The 16,013-nt window shown below is 40.7% G+C and overlaps 1 protein-coding gene across 1 annotated transcript; it reads left to right on the forward strand.

The window, feature by feature from the left end:
• Positions 1-549: 549 nt before the first annotated feature.
• On the forward strand, positions 550-14,696 carry LOC311034840 (proteasome subunit beta type-6-like). The gene is made up of 7 exons (XM_084042863.1): positions 550-709; positions 3,422-3,489; positions 3,600-3,665; positions 4,760-4,825; positions 6,715-6,844; positions 8,919-9,063; positions 14,422-14,696. Exons 1-7 carry the CDS (start codon positions 635-637, stop codon positions 14,547-14,549), a joined length of 678 nt encoding a protein of 225 aa, XP_083898989.1. The 5' UTR covers positions 550-634; the 3' UTR covers positions 14,550-14,696.
• Positions 14,697-16,013: the final 1,317 nt, after the last annotated feature.

The raw sequence follows: 16,013 nt of genomic DNA on the forward strand, positions 1-16,013 counted from the left end.
TGTGCCAGATGTTTATTCACATTTAGGTGCTTGATGCCTCCACAAGTCACTCCATGGTAACTGTAACCAGTGTGGTGTAAAGTAACTAAGTACATTTACTCAAGTATAGGCCTACTGTACTTATTAAAGTACAATTTTGAGGGACTCCTCAACACTTTACGTTTGTAGCACATTCATATATATAAATCAAGGGCAAAGCTGCCAACATTGAATATAAATATATAAGATATGTCTGACTATTTGTATTCATTCATTGGCATTCTGACTCAGTAGTAGCCTATTGTACAATAATAACATCGTAACTTTTGATCAGTTTTTGATCAAGAATTTGACCAGTTCGTTAGCCTGATTATCAGACTGAAGCTCACTCAGAGAGTGGGCGGGGTCTATGGTCAGGAACCAGGCTACCAGTTTGTCGCACAGAGTCTGGGTTCTGGGGGCTTGAGAAAATCAGAGGGAAAATTACGTCAGTGTCCCATCCTTAAAAATTCCCATTCCTTGTGACGAGTTCAGGGAAAAGCCGCATACGCGCATGCGTGGTGTCGTAGTGCAGTTAGCGCATGCGTGGTATGACAGTACAGAAGCTAGGCTAACTGTTAGCTCAGGCATCGGGTCAGACACACAGCTTATCACAATGAGGATGTTTGTAGAGAACATGAATAACACTGACCTGGTACCAGACTGGACTGGTTCTGAAGTCACCACCGGGGTGAGTTCTGACCACAACACACATTTATACTGGTTTAAACTGGTTTAATACGGGTTATGCTGTTAAAAACTCAATTCATGCTAGCCTAGCTTTATGCTAACGGTGGAGCACTAGACGGGCCGTAATTGATGAACTTCAACATAGTGTTTGCAGTTGCTCCTTTTGCGGCCTGTACATGTACATAAACGTTCACATTTCACATATAAAGTGTTTACTTCATGACCATGGATGTTATGATTATGTACGGGTCCTCAGAAGTACTCGTATGTTCCTTATCGTTTAATAAAAAGCATTTTAATCCGATCGGTGGCCATTTGTCTCCTTATAATATAGGCTTTCAACTACGTGACCCTATCGGTTGGGAGATGTATTGCAATCCTCTGTTACATTATAACTCTATGAGGAAAATGGCCACCGATCGGATTAAAATGCTTTTTATTGAACAATACAGAATATAAGGGTATTTTTGAGGACCCGCACATAATTGTAACATCCTTGGTCATAGGGTAAACACTTATATTTGAAATATGAACTTTTATATAGATGAACGGACCGTAAATGGAGAAAATGGACAAAGTCATCCATGACGTCACGGTTTTTCTGCGTTGCGCTCTGAATGAGACAGCACTTTATTCACTATGAATGACAATTAATGTGTTTATAAAGATGGTTTTATGAACATGAATCATGATAATCATGATTAATGTGTGTTAGGGTTGTGTGTAATAATGAGTGGGTTTGTGTTACATGGACGAGAGATGCTCTTGACCACCAAGCTAACATCATTAGCATGGTTCAGGCTAACATTTAGCCTAGCTCTGTGTGTGTGTGTGTGTGTGTGTGTGTGTGTGTGTGTGTGTGTGTGTGTGTGTGTGTTTGGGTGTGTGTGTGTGTGTGTGTGTGTGTGTGTGGTTTATTGTACAGTGACAGGTATGTTTTTGACCATCCTCCCTCCACAGTCAATTGTTAATTCATACATTTTAAACACCAATCTTGATTGAATACTTTCTTAGCAGTTTGCAGGAAAAATACATAGATTAGTACAGCTCAATACAAGGTCTGTTAAGAGGATTATAAACACATGAAAGCACTATGGCTTGTTTCCATTGGGGTCCTTTGTATTCAATTCATAGAAACATTTAATGACAGACACATATACAATACTATGCAAAACGTCATATCAACCGTTTGAAAACACAATATGTACAGTACAGTGGTCCCAACAGAAGTTACCTAAACACCAGCTTCTCACAGAGGTGTCCCAGTCTGTAGGCTGCTCTTTAATCTTTAATAATTCTCTTCTTAATTATGTAATTCATGCACCGTAACCCATTAAGACCTGGAACTGTGTCATTTTTAGATTTGAGCTAAAAAACATTCTTTTACACTTTGGGCTATTCAAAAATAGCTATTTTTGAAAAATCGTGAAAATGTGTGCAAACCTTTGGAATATATATCTTTTTTTTTAAGCAAACATTTTTAACTAAATTATTTATTCTGGGGGTCCCTGGAACAAAACATTTTGATGGGGGTCCGCGGCCAAATACATATCATTTTGGGGGTCCTTGACATGAAAAAGATTGAGCACCACTGATATAGAAACATACGTTTTTCAGAAAACTGTTGAGATTTAGGAGACATGTAGAATCGGCTTCAGGTCTCAATGGGTTAATACAACCAGATCAGACTTTTCTGCTTGGATGTATGGACTGTTAATGGTTGGTATTGTGACTCTAGATGCCAGTTATTGAAAATAGCATCTAAGAGTTGCTTGCAGCTACTTCTCACATAGAAGTGGCCCAGACTGTAGGCTACTCTTTAATTAGATAAACTATTATGTTTGTTTATCTAATTGATACACGTTATGAATACTGAATTAGCTGCCAGTGCTTTATTCAATTTAATTTGTGAATCCATTTGAATATTCTTGACTGTCAAAACTTGGATAATCTCATCTGCATCCTTGAGTTGTCACTTGAGCAGTTTCACGTTTTAATCATTTTATATCATATCATTTGACATTGTGGAATGGTAAATGGTGCATTTATACAGCGCTTTTACCCAAAGCGCTTTACATACTTTGTGCATTACATTAACCCATTCACACACACATTCACACACAGATGGAGGAGGAAACCATGCAAGGCACCAACCTGCTCATCAGGAGCAATTTAGGGGTTCAGTGTCTTGCTCAAGGACACTTCTACACTAGTCTCGTTGTAGCCAGACAACTATTCCACAATCTCTGAATGCTATATAGAGTCTGGAACTACAACTCCCAAAATCCCAGAGAGGAAACTGGCACTTCTGTTCACGAAAAATATATTTTAAAATATCTTTACGCTTTACTTTTTAATTTCCATTTCTGCTAAGCAGCAAGCTATGTATACTTAGATGATTTGTATTTATATTAGGATAAATTTGCGCGACTGTAAAGACGAAACGGAAGTGGGGAGGAGGCTCCACATCCGGTTTATATTCTAATCATGATCAGAGCTTCAGAGTCCCAGACTGTATGACCGGAAATATTTGAAAATTGTGTGAGGCAACAGTCTGGCCACACGAGACTACTACAACACTAACTCTGGGGGAGCCCGGGATCCAACTGGAAACCTCACTGCCATCCGGCCGATCTACCTCTGAGCCACTGCCGCCCTACATGGTGGTCTGTATCTTGTCTTAATTCTCTCTCTCTCTCTCTCTCTCTCTCAGACTACCATCATGGCAGTAGAATATGATGAAGGTGTTGTGATGGGGGCTGATTCCCGTACAACCACTGGGTAAGTGTGTGTGTGTGTGTGTGTGTGCGCGTGCGCGCGTGTGCGCGCATCATTTAAACACTTGATGTATTGTGTATTATGATAACCTGTGTGTCTTTCTGTCCATCCAGGGCTTACATTGCTAACAGAGTGACAGACAAACTGACTCCCATCCACGACCGGATCTTCTGCTGCAGGTCAGTCAACATCTCTACTTTATTAACCCATTAAGACCTGAAGCCGATTCTACACGTTGTCTCCTAAATCCCAACAGTATTCTGAAAAATGTTTCTATATCAGTGGTGCTCAATCTTTTTCATGTCAAGGACCCCCAGAATTATATGTATTTGGCCGCGGACCCCCCTTCTCAAAACATGTTGTTCCAGGGGATCCCAGAAGCAAAGATTTGAGTTAAAAATGTTCGCTTTAAAAATATATGTTTTCAAAGATTTGCACACATTTTCACAATCTTTCAAAAATATCAGATCTACAAGCTCATAGCACGGCACTCTGTGCCGCGCTACGATCTTGTAGATCTGCTATTTTTGAATAGCCAAAATGTAAAATAATACTTTTTAGCTCAAATAAAAAAAATAACAGATGCGTTCCAGGTCTTAATGGGTTATAATGTATTGAACATGTCTGGCACAGGGTTCTATTGGACAGTGTGTAGAGTGTGCTGTCTGCAGACCGACTGCTTGGTATCTTGTACCTCGGCTGTAACGCAGCATGTCACACAGTCCAACACTCTACACTCCACACTACAAAACAACTTCATTTCACCCACTTATTTACACCTGTTATCCAGTGATGTGGTGTTAATGTTGACTGATAAAATGCTGCCCTGTGGGTAAGCTACAGTCATCATTTATTGTCTCCGCCAGAGGTGGAGAGTATGTTTTCGTTCTTGTCCTTCCGTGTGTCCGTCCGTCTCAGCCAAGCTAACATTGGTCAAGCTTCACGTGACACGTGACAATATTGTTGTCACCAATGCTTTTGATTGGCTAGCGAGACGCATGACGAAATACAAACCTATAAATAGGTGTGTCACTTCAAAAAATCATTTATATTTTTTGAAGTGAGCTTCCATCAGCCAAGCTAACATTGGTCAAGTGACACGTGACAATATGTAATATAAATAGGTAAGACAGGATTAATCAGGAACAGTACTGGCGGAGACCTGTGCTCCGAGGAGCACATTTTCTAGTTTATTTTTTATTTTATTTATGTTTTGCATAGACAACATTAACCATTTGTTCTCTTCTGCCATGTGTTTTTTTTTGTTTTAAAGGTCTGGTTCTGCTGCTGACACTCAGGCCATCGCTGAAGTGGTGGCTTACCAGCTGGGCTTTCATAGGTACGTTCATACATACATACACACACTTCTGTGTTACTATACTTGTGAGGACGTCAACATTTTAGGACCGATTTTATCAATTACATTTTGACCCTGAAGCCGAAAAGCTTGTAGATCTGTTATTTTGGTCTGCGACTCCTAACTATGTATACATCAGGAATAACTCGGTAACTGCAGACTCGCTCCCAATGTTCTGCTGTAATCTGAAGACTCACCTCTTCAGACTCCACTTTAGCCCGTAATGCAGGCTTATGCAAAGGTTCAAATGTAATGTAGATAGCATGTTATAGAGTATATAACATGCTATCTACATTACATTTGCATCTGTCTGTAATATAGACAGATGCCAGGTCATCCTTTATGTTGCGTTGAGTGTGTTCACACGGGCAGATTAAACCATTAAGACCCGAAGAAGCATCTGTGTCACTTTTTCACTTGAGCTAAAAAGCATTATTTTACACTTTGGCTATTCAAAAATAGCAGATATGCTTGTAGATCTGCTATTTTTGAAAAATCGACAAAATGTGTGCAAATTAATATATTTATGTTCTTTTAAAGCAAACATTTTTAACTCAAATCTTTGCTTCTGGGGGGGTCCTTGGAACAACATATTTTAGATGGGGGGGTCGGCGGCCAAATACATATCATTTTGGGGGGTCCTTGACATGAAAAGGTTTTGAGCACCACTGATATAGAAACATACGCTTTTTCAGAAAACTGTTGGGATTTAGAAGACATTTTGTAGAAATCGGCTTCAGGTCTTAATGGGTTAAAGATACAAAGATACAAAAATACACCGCATCTTTGTATCTGTGTCGCTCAACGCGGTCGCTGACGTCATCAAACGTGCGGACATGAGAGCTACAGTTGTAGTTTTGTGTCTTTGTATCTGGAAGTTGAACCCTGCTCAACTTGAATGTGTGTCTTTGTGTCTGGAAGTTGAACCCAGCTCAACTTGAATGTGTATCTTTGTATCTTTGTGGCTATAGAGCTACAGCTACAAACGTGGGATGTATCTTTGTCTCTTCATGTTGCTGGCCATTGTAAATGAATGGTAGCGTGTATATTTTTATCTGCCCGTGTGAACGCACCAATAGTGTGTATAGTTTCAATGTACATATTATACCTTTTTTAACATTTATTTTGGTTTACCTGTGATCCTAGATAACTGAGGCTGTACATCATCTCTCTGCATTTGATGTATTAACTTGTGTTACTGTTTTCCTTGCTTACTGTAAATCGCTCTGGATTAATAACCCATTGAGACCTGAAGCCGATTCTACATGTCTCCTAAATCTCAACAGTTTTCTGAAAAACGTATGTTTCTATATCAGTGGTGCTCAATCTTTTTCATGTCAAGGACCCCCAACATGATATGTATTTGGCCGCAGACCCCCATCAAAATATTTTGTTCCAGGGACCTCCCAGAAGCAAAGATTTGAGTTAAAAATGTTCACTTTAAACATATATATATTCAAAGATTTGCACATTTTCACAAATTTTCAAAAATAGCAGATCTACAAGCTCGAGTGCCGCGCTACGAGCTTGTAGATCTGCTATTTTTGAATAGCCAAAGTGTAAAATAATGCTTTTTAGCTCAAATCTAAAAATGACACAGTTCCAGGTCTTAATGGATTAAGAGTATCTGCTAAATGCCTAAATTGTAAAATTGTAATTGTAACCTCTAAACCTAACCTCTAAAGGTCTAATCCTAATCTCTTAACCACAACCACAATCTTTTCCTAACTCGTATTAAACCCAAATATTGTGTTTTAACAATAAAACGATAGTTCTTTGTGTGAGTACCAGTAAAACGGTCCTCACAGTGAGTTGTGTGTACAGTACTGTGACATTCACTCATTAACATGAATGAATGATGTCATCGTCAGCATCGAGCTAGACGAGCCCCCATTGGTGGAGACGGCAGCCAATCTGTTCAAAGCTTCCTGCTACCGCTACCGAGAAGAGTTGAGCGCTGGGATTATAGTGGCTGGATGGGACAAGAGGAAGGGAGGACAGGTAACTACACACCTAATAGACACTAATACACCATAATACACACCTAACAGACACTAATACACCACGATACACAACCTGTCTGCTGGAATTATAGTGGCTGGATGGGACAAGAGGAAGGGAGGACAGGTAACTACACACCTAATAGACACCTAATACACTTAATGCACCCAATTCTAATGCTATCAATGCATTGAATGGGACATTATCACGTCTTATCAGACCATTGAATGGGCCAAGTAGGCGACATACTGAACTACCCGCCATTTATCAGACCATTCATTGGGTGTAATCGGGACATACTGACCTACCAACGGAGACAAATTATATAAGTTAAGGTTCAGGTTGGGTTTGGGACCATGATGGAGGCACGCAGTCTCAAGCGAACTGGAGCCACGTTGAGGGACCACCGAGCGAGCTAAAGCGAGCGAGTTGCCGTCCCGAACGTTGCGACGTTCGCTTGAGACTACTCAGCGCCGCTGGAGTTATGTACCGATAAGAGTTATGTTACAGGGGTGCACATAACTTTTTAGGTCTGGTACTCAGAAGAGCACCTGGAGATGTGACTTGGTGCGCACCAAATAAATGGCCGTTTTTTTTTCTCACGCCGTTTGGTGAACCCCCCAATGTTGGTGCCCTGTGCTGCGCTGCTTTTATCCGCCAGATTGGGACGTTCACGGCATATTTTGCACCATTACGGTGCGTTCATCATCGGTGACGATGTGCCTCTAACAGCCGCTGCGTGCAGCGAGTCGCAGCATGTCTGTGTCAGCGAGCCAACACTCACACAATCACATGCAGCATGCGTCCTCTCCCCCTGCGCCTAATGGCTGTACATGGGGCCGACGCATGCTGTAGGGTGATTGTGTGAGTGTGGCTTCAGGAAGTAAATTCCTAGCCTCGAACTCCAGGCTTTTATTTTTTAGTTTTGCTAAAAAATAAAAGCTTGGAAATTCCTGTCCCAGCTGTAGCGCAAAAGCGCCTTGTGTCGTCTGATGTGCCGCGCATTATTTAGTTTGGGTGCGCATGCGCACCAGTTATGTGCACCCCTGGTTATGTATCGATAGGCACAGAATGGTAAATAATGTTGTTGTGACTGCTCTGCCTCCGAGTAGGAATGGTCTGATAAATGACGTGTAGGTCAGTATGTCGCCTACTTCGCCCACTCAATGGTCCGCTAAAATGTGATGATGTCCCATTCAATGTATTGATAGCATTCAAAGCCGGTGCTTAGGGATTATAGTAAGTAGCAGGATGGGACAAGAGGACAGGTAACTACACACCTAATAGACACCAATAGTAACTCATTCACATGGATTTAAGTTGTCAGACTGATTTCAGTATTTTTTATAAGATTAAAGAGTATTAGAATGGGTCCAACTACTCCCACTTGAACCCCAGCATCCCTATTCTGGGGGGAACATTCGCCCCCCAAAAATTGTATACTAATACAAGCTTGTAGATCTGCTATTTTTGGTGAAGAGATTTGGTGTGTAGATCAGGAAAATAGAGTGCACCAAGCACAGTGCGAATCAGGTCAGTTTTTTTGTACTAACAATAGAGGGTTAAGGTGGTTAAACTGTGAATAGTAAGTTGATGTTCAGAAGCATCTTCCATAAATCCTTGTGGTCTCAGATAATTAATTTCATAAAATCAAGGATTAAAGCCTCAATCTGTGATTTCGATCACAGTACTAGTCGGTACTAGAGCTCTCGCCTGTGGACCACTCGGTCATGGGTTCGATCCCCGGGCACCGCCAACTCAGCGCATGAGTAGCACGGCTTGGGGTGCGGCAAGTCGTGTTGTTAGGTACTGGGAGCGGATGGTAGGTGTGGCGCTCCACCTCCCCAGAGGACTAGCAGCGCATTGTGAACAATAAGCCTCTCAGACCTACTTTCTTAATATGAATGTAGATAGGAAACACACTTCTTTCACACTGTTCCACTAATCACACATTGGGGACTTGGACTAAAGAACAATTTCAGTGGTGAGAAGATCATTTTTTTGCTTTTATCCATGCGTTCCATACTGAATTCCTGATGTACGTGTGTGTGTGTGTGTGTGTCTGTGTCTCCAGGTGTATTCAGTGCCCATAGGAGGCATGATGGTCAGACAGCCTGTGTCTATTGGAGGAAGTGGAAGTACCTACATCTACGGCTTCATGGATTCTAACTACAAACCTGGGATGAACAAAGAGCAATGTCTGAAGCTCACTGCCTCTGGTGAGACACACACACACACACACACACACACACACACACACACACACACACACACACACACACACACACACAGATGGATAGTTAGTTTGTTAGTAAAGGTGCGTTCCCACTGCAAGATAAAGACACCCTTAGCGGAGGTAGAACTAAACACAACATAGTTTTCTGCCAAAGTGGTGAAATGTGTGTATATTATTGTTCTACACCCCCATCATATGTGTTGCTATAGAGTACCTGACGTCACTCGTTCATCCCCGGGGTCACGGAAGTAATTTCTCTATGGAGAATAAATAACATCTTAGAATCGTCTCATATAAGAATTGTGTTCTGTATCGTTTATGATAGTCAGTCACTCATATTTGATACAGTCTGTTTCTGGAGAAAATGTAACTAATTTGGCGGAAGTAACATTATGGTTTTCTCACCGTCAGTTGATGCTTCATATCCATAAGAGTCAAACCACCGGGGTCATTTGTTTATTTGTGGAACACAGTTCTTATTTGACGGGTGGAAACACGCAACCCAGGTAGGATGTGTAAAGTACGTCAGACTTGCTCTATGTCACTCCATGGCAGAGTCACAAGAAGTTAAGGAGAACATTCTACATAGATATTCACATTTCACTTTTCCACCTATTGTAGCAATTAAATATTAATGTAAATATCTTAATTGTAGTTGCAATTAAGATATTTACATTATTTTTCCTAGCACGTTGAGGGAACCCTCTCAGAGCTGAAAAATAATAAAGTCTGCACACTGGTAGTTTCAAAAAGCTCCAGAATGTATTGCCTGTGCTCGTCAACGTTTTGGCCTGTTCAGGCCTTCATCAGGACATATATATGTAGGGATGTCCGATATTATCGGCCTCCCGATATTATCGGCCGATATTAGCATAAAAATTGATATCGGGAAAATATCGGTATCGGTTTTTGAAAAAAAAAAAATTTTTTTTTTTTTTTTTTTTTTTTTTGCTTTATAAATAAGTTACAGGAGTTCTTACTGTATATGGTGTGTGTGATATGAAATTTGAGCTTACCCTAATCACAATAATCCCCGCATATATCGGTATCGGTTGATATCGGTATCGGTAATTAAGAGTTGGACAATATCGGTATATCGGTTATCGGTAAAAAAGCCAATATCGGACAACCCTATATATATGATATATATGTCCTGATGAAGGCCTGAACAGGCAATACATTCTGGAGCTTTTTGAAACTACCAGTGTGCAGACTTTATTATTTTTCATTATACTTTGTTTGTCTAAACACCTGGACCAACGGATGTGCGTGCACTACCTTTTACAACCCTCTCAGAGCTCCCATTGTAAATCCACAGGAGTTTATATGCATCAACCCCCATACAGCCAGGCTTTATTCTTTTAGCATTTTTTTTTGTTTGAGGGTGTTTAACAATATAGATTAATTGCACCCCTTAAAGGAGAATTCCGTTTTCTCCCCTTTCTTATGATATGATATCCTAGAACGAGTGGTACAGTAGAGAAAAGTCATAATTCCATAAGGGGTCCTCCACAGGTAAAAACACACACCTATGGTTCTTGCTCTAAATCGCCTATTTTAATAGCTTTTGTTTTCTTTTTTTTCGGGTCAGATCTGATGTTAATAGTGTTAGAACACTATGCAACGTGTCTTATCTTGAATGTGCTCCACCGTAAGTCTCACTTTTGCGACAAAAACAAAAAGAAAAGCTATTAAAATACGCGATTTAGAGCAAGGACGTGGATATTTACCTTACATTTCTGTAGTGTACCACTCGTTCTAGGATATCATAACAACATAAGAAAGGTGAGGAAAACCGTTGGGTGAAATTCTATTCTCTCTAAGCAGTGAATCCAATTAGTTTGTGTTCTATGTTGTCAGTTAGTTAGTTGGTAGGGTTAGGAATCAACAGAGACCTCACAGTTCAGTCATGCTGTGACGATGTAGGGGCTTAAACAATGACCTCACTAACAGATACACAACTCACCTGTATACTGACAGACCAGTTGAAACATGTTCAAGCCATTTATATCAGTTACGTTTAGGGATGTCCCGATCCGATCACGTGATCGGGGATCGGGGCCCGATCACGTCATTTTCAAAAAATCGGAATCGGCAAAAAAAGATCGGGATCGGGAATAAAAAAAAAAAAAAAAAAAAATCATATTTTTTTAAAATATTTTATTAATAAAATATTTGTATTATTGTATTTAACGTTCTTAAAGTCATCATTAACAGCGTCATATGGAGAAGTGTTCTCCCTCAGTAAAACACCTCGTAATGAGAAGTCTCTCTCTCGTCTCTCTCTGTCTGTAAACGTGTTGTATCTGCAGGCTGAGCTCTCCAGCCCCTCCCCTCTGCGCGCACGCACGCACGCACGCACGCACGCACGCACGCACGCACGCACGCACGCACGCACGCACGCACGCACGCACACACACACACACACACACACACACACACACACACACACACACACACACACACACACACACACACACACACACACACACACACACACACACACACACACACACACACACACAGGCCCCGTGGCGTTCATATAGGGAGACGCACGCAGGAGGAGTAGCGCTGGTCGTCAACGTTTTAAAACATCTTGGATAGACCACTGGAATAATAACTGATCATCTTACATCTCAAATAGTCTACTACTAACCTTTGTTGCTGTTGTCATCTCAAATTGACCAGCCAAACTAAAATCCACCATTTTAGAGAGTTGCTCCAACTTCCTTCCTTGGATTAGATAAGATTGATCAGATGCGATGCGTTTTCAACACAAATGCGCATATTATTGCCAGTCAGCTGTGTAGCTGGTTAATGATGGCTCGTTGAGGCTGTATGCGCATTTGACCACATAGCAATCAACATCACTAATTAATGTCAGCTGTGTGTGTGTGTGTGTGTGTGTGTGTGTGTGTGTGTGTGTGTGTGTGTGTGTGTGTGTGTCCAACTGAATGCTTTCTGTAGTGTAGATCAGGGGTCTTCAACGTTTTCAGGCCAAGGACCCCCTAGCTGAGAGAGAGATGAAGCAGGGACCCCCTACTCTATATTGTATATAATTGTGTTTCAGATAAACTTTTGCTGCTCTTTTTTCCCTCTACACACCTACTGTATAACTCTTTGCCAAAAATAGGCGATCTACAAGCTCACAATGCCTCGCAGCGCGAGGTGTTGTGAACTTGTAGATCTGCTATTTTTGGCTAAAGTTCTCCTCAGAAAAGCGATGCTAGGGTTCAAGTGGTTAATGTAAAAACAAATAATCATATCACACAAATATTTGGGGGACCCCCTGTAGTAACTCTGAGGACCCCCCCAGACCCCCTGTTGAAGACCCCTGGTGTAGATATCAAGTAATTCCCTGTAGAGCAGGGGTCTTCAACAGGGGGTCGGGGACCCCTAGGGGGTTCTCAGAGTTACTACAGGGGGTTCTCCAAATCTTTGCGTGATAGGACCTTTTTATTTTATTTACATTAACCACATGAACCCTAATATCCCTATATTCTGAGGGGAACTTTAGAAGAGGTAGAGGGGAAAAGAGCAGACCAAGTACAGAGCCTAGGGTCAACTTTACTAAGTACTGAGTTTGACATGTCTGATAAATACACTGATGACACTGCTGTTAAACAAGTCTATGGAGCTATCTATAAAATCTATGAAAAGGTTTAATCTGCAACACAAATGTTATACAATATGTATTGGGGGTCCCTGCTTCATCTCTCCCTTAGCTAAGGGTCCTTGACCTAAAAAACCTTGGGGACCCCTGCTGTAGTAATCAGAGTAGACCCTCTCCCTCACACTAAACTTAAATTACTTCTAAGTTCCACTTCTCCCCAAAATGACAACTTTATTTTCCATCCTGAATGACAAGTCTAATATTATTATTGTATTTTGGCTATGTGCGATAACTGCAAGCCAATGTTCAGAGATTCAGTATTTGTCTTCATTTCTTTAATTAACATTTATTTTGTTGGCAATAATTCAACTGCCAGCCAGTGTTTTGAGACATATTGTCTTTTATTGCTACAAAATAAATGATAAAAATAAATTCTACATGCATAAATTATAATATATATTTTTTTAAATGAAAAGATCGGATCGGGAAAGATCGGGATCGGCAAATACTCAAAATCAAAAGATCGGTATCGGATCGGGAGCAAAAAAACGTGATCGGGACATCCCTAGTTACGTTCTTGCCATAGTTCCGCCACTTAGACTTATGTAGGGCAGTATAGATATACTATAATATGTATGTAGGCCTGTACCTGACTAAGGATTTGTATTGTCGAATCTGACTGGCGACTAATTGCCAATAGTCGACTGGCTATTGCATGATTGGACTGAGATTGTCAGTGGAATCAGTCTGATTCCACTGACAATCTCAGTCCAATCATGCAAAAAATATGTTATGCAATAGAGCATTGGTTCTCAAAGTGGGTCCTTGAGGGAGTTCCAGGGGGTCCCCAGCTAAATGATAGATTAGGCACCAAATGGACCCTTATGGGTCTGTAACTCTGAGAGTGTACAAATGGAACCAAATGGACCCTAACGGGTCCATTTGGTTCCATTTGTACACTCTCAGAGTTAAATTGACATAGATTGTACAGTATAAATTGCGGTCCAAGTGATAGAAATGCCATTAAATGGGGGTCCGTAGCCCTAATGCATGTCAAACTGGGGGTCCTTGAAATTAAAATGGATGAGAATCACTGCTAGAGCCGTAAAAAAATCTTCTCTAATGGGGGTCCTGAGGCATATCTTTTGAAATGTGGGTCCGCGGGCTAATAAGTGTCAATTTGGGGGTCCATGACATGAAAAGGTTTGAGAACCACTGCAATACATTATAACAAACATAAAGCCCAAACATTATATTTGGGCTGTAGGGGTGCTTAGTGTCTGATTTAGCATATACTATTGGTTTCTCCTAATAAATCATGATGTATATCCTATTTTTGGCAAGATATTAGTTAATTAATCTAACAAACTAGGCCAATCTCTCAGTCGAATAATCCATTTAAAAAAAAAAATTGGACTAAGAGATTGGCAGTCGACTCAGACACCCCTCGACTAATTAGTCGACTATTCGACTACTAGAGGTCAGGCCTATATGCATGTTCTACAGATAGATACCATAGATAGATCTACATCAGTGGTTGTCAAACTCTTAATTTCAAGGACCCCCATAACTCAAGAGTTACAGACCTGTAAGGGTCCATTTAGAACCCGCTCAAGGAACCCTGAGGGTCCCTAGACCCTACTTTGATAACAATGGCCTAGAAGACTGAATGATGAATTGTGTATGTGTTAACCTTCTCTGTGTGTGTGTGTGTGTGTGTGTGTGTAGCTCTGGCCCTGGCCATGGAGAGAGACGGGTCCAGCGGTGGGGTGATCCGATTGGCTGCCATCAACGAGAGCGGAGTGGAGAGACAGGTTCTGACCGGAGACCAGCTGCCTAAGTGTTCTACACACTGAGACACACACACACCTAACACACACTCTGAAACACATGCACACACACACACACACACACATACACTGAAACATACACGCTTATACGTGTTCCTTTGTATTGAAAAGTAAAATATAATACATTCAATAAAAGTTTGTTTTTTGGAAATATCCTGGTTTCAGTGTTTATTCATTAACCACTTAAAGGACAATTTCGCCCAACCTTATTCTTACCTTTTATAATGACGTTATGACATCCTAGGACGAGAAATTCCATAACTCCATGACGGATCCGCCAGTTAAAAACACACGCCTCTGGTTCTTGCTTTAAATCGCGTATTTTAATAGCTTTTTTAAAGACCTTTTTCTGGAGAGATCTCATGTTTACAGTGAGAGAACACTTGAATGCACTCGAGCGTAAGCCACACTTTGACGTCGTCAAAGCGCTGCTTTCGGTGAGGGACCACTCCTCCTAGGATATCATAACGTCGTAATAAAGGTAAGAATATCGTCGGGCGAAATTCTCCTTTTAAACCATGTGTACTTGGTTACCTTGGAGTCCCACAGGGGTCTAATCTAGGGCCGCCTGCTGTCTTCACTCTACACTAAATATGTTTGGCTGAAATAGCAGATCTACCGCTATTTTAGCCAAATGTTTGCCCCCCAGAAAGACCGGGAACGCATCCTTGTCATTTTTAGATTTCTTTGCCTTTTTTTGAAAAAAAAAGTTGTGAAAATGTGTGCAAATCTTTGAATATAGATACGGTATATTTTAAAGCGGACATTTGTAACTCAAATCTTTGCTTCTGGGGGATTCTACAAATGTCTTCTAAATCATAACAGTTTTCTGAAAAACTTATGTTACTATATCATGATCAATGATATGTATTTGGCTGCGAACCCCCCCATCTGAAAATATTGTGTTCCAGGGACCCCCCAGAAGCAAAGATTTGAGTTAAAAATGTTAGCTTTAAAAAATATGTATATTGGAAAAATTGCTAAATCTTTCAAGATTAAAAAAAATAGCAGATTTACAAGCTCATAGCGCGGCACTCGCTATGAGCTTGTAGATCTGCTTTTTGAATAGCCAAAGTATAAAATAATGATCTAAGTGGTAACACAGATGTGTTCCCGGTCCGTTTTGCCATGCCTGATAGAACCCCTTCATTCATGTGTTCTGATGGTTCTGTTATATTTGTTGTATTATTCTCCAAAACTATTTCTGTACATGTCATGGATCTGACAGGACACTGTTGTTTGATGGAACAACTATGACTGCAGGGAGAATGACATCTTTGACCATAGGTCAGAGGTGATGCAACTTTGATGATGTAGAGGACCACTATATTTACACACTCACTCCAGAGGAACACATTTCATATACTGTCTGTTTAATGATGTAGATGACCTCTATATTAACACACTCACTACAGAGACACATTACATATACTGTCTGTTTAATGATGTAGAGGACCACTATATTAACAC

Source organism: Gymnoscopelus microlampas, assembly GCF_963454915.1.
Source record: "Gymnoscopelus microlampas genome assembly, chromosome: 19".
In the NCBI taxonomy this organism is placed as follows: domain Eukaryota; kingdom Metazoa; phylum Chordata; class Actinopteri; order Myctophiformes; family Myctophidae; genus Gymnoscopelus; species Gymnoscopelus microlampas.

What these genes read in the sequence shown, in the direction of transcription:
- LOC311034840 (XM_084042863.1), top strand. Translation starts at nt 635, where the DNA reads ATGAGGATGTTTGTAGAGAACATGAATAACACTGACCTGGTACCAGAC. An exon ending in ACAAGAGGAAGGGAGGACAG is followed by an intron (nt 6,845 to 8,918) that starts GTAACTACACAC and finishes CTGTGTCTCCAG; the next exon opens with GTGTATTCAGTGCCCATAGG. An exon ending in TCTGAAGCTCACTGCCTCTG is followed by an intron (nt 9,064 to 14,421) that starts GTGAGACACACA and finishes GTGTGTGTGTAG; the next exon opens with CTCTGGCCCTGGCCATGGAG.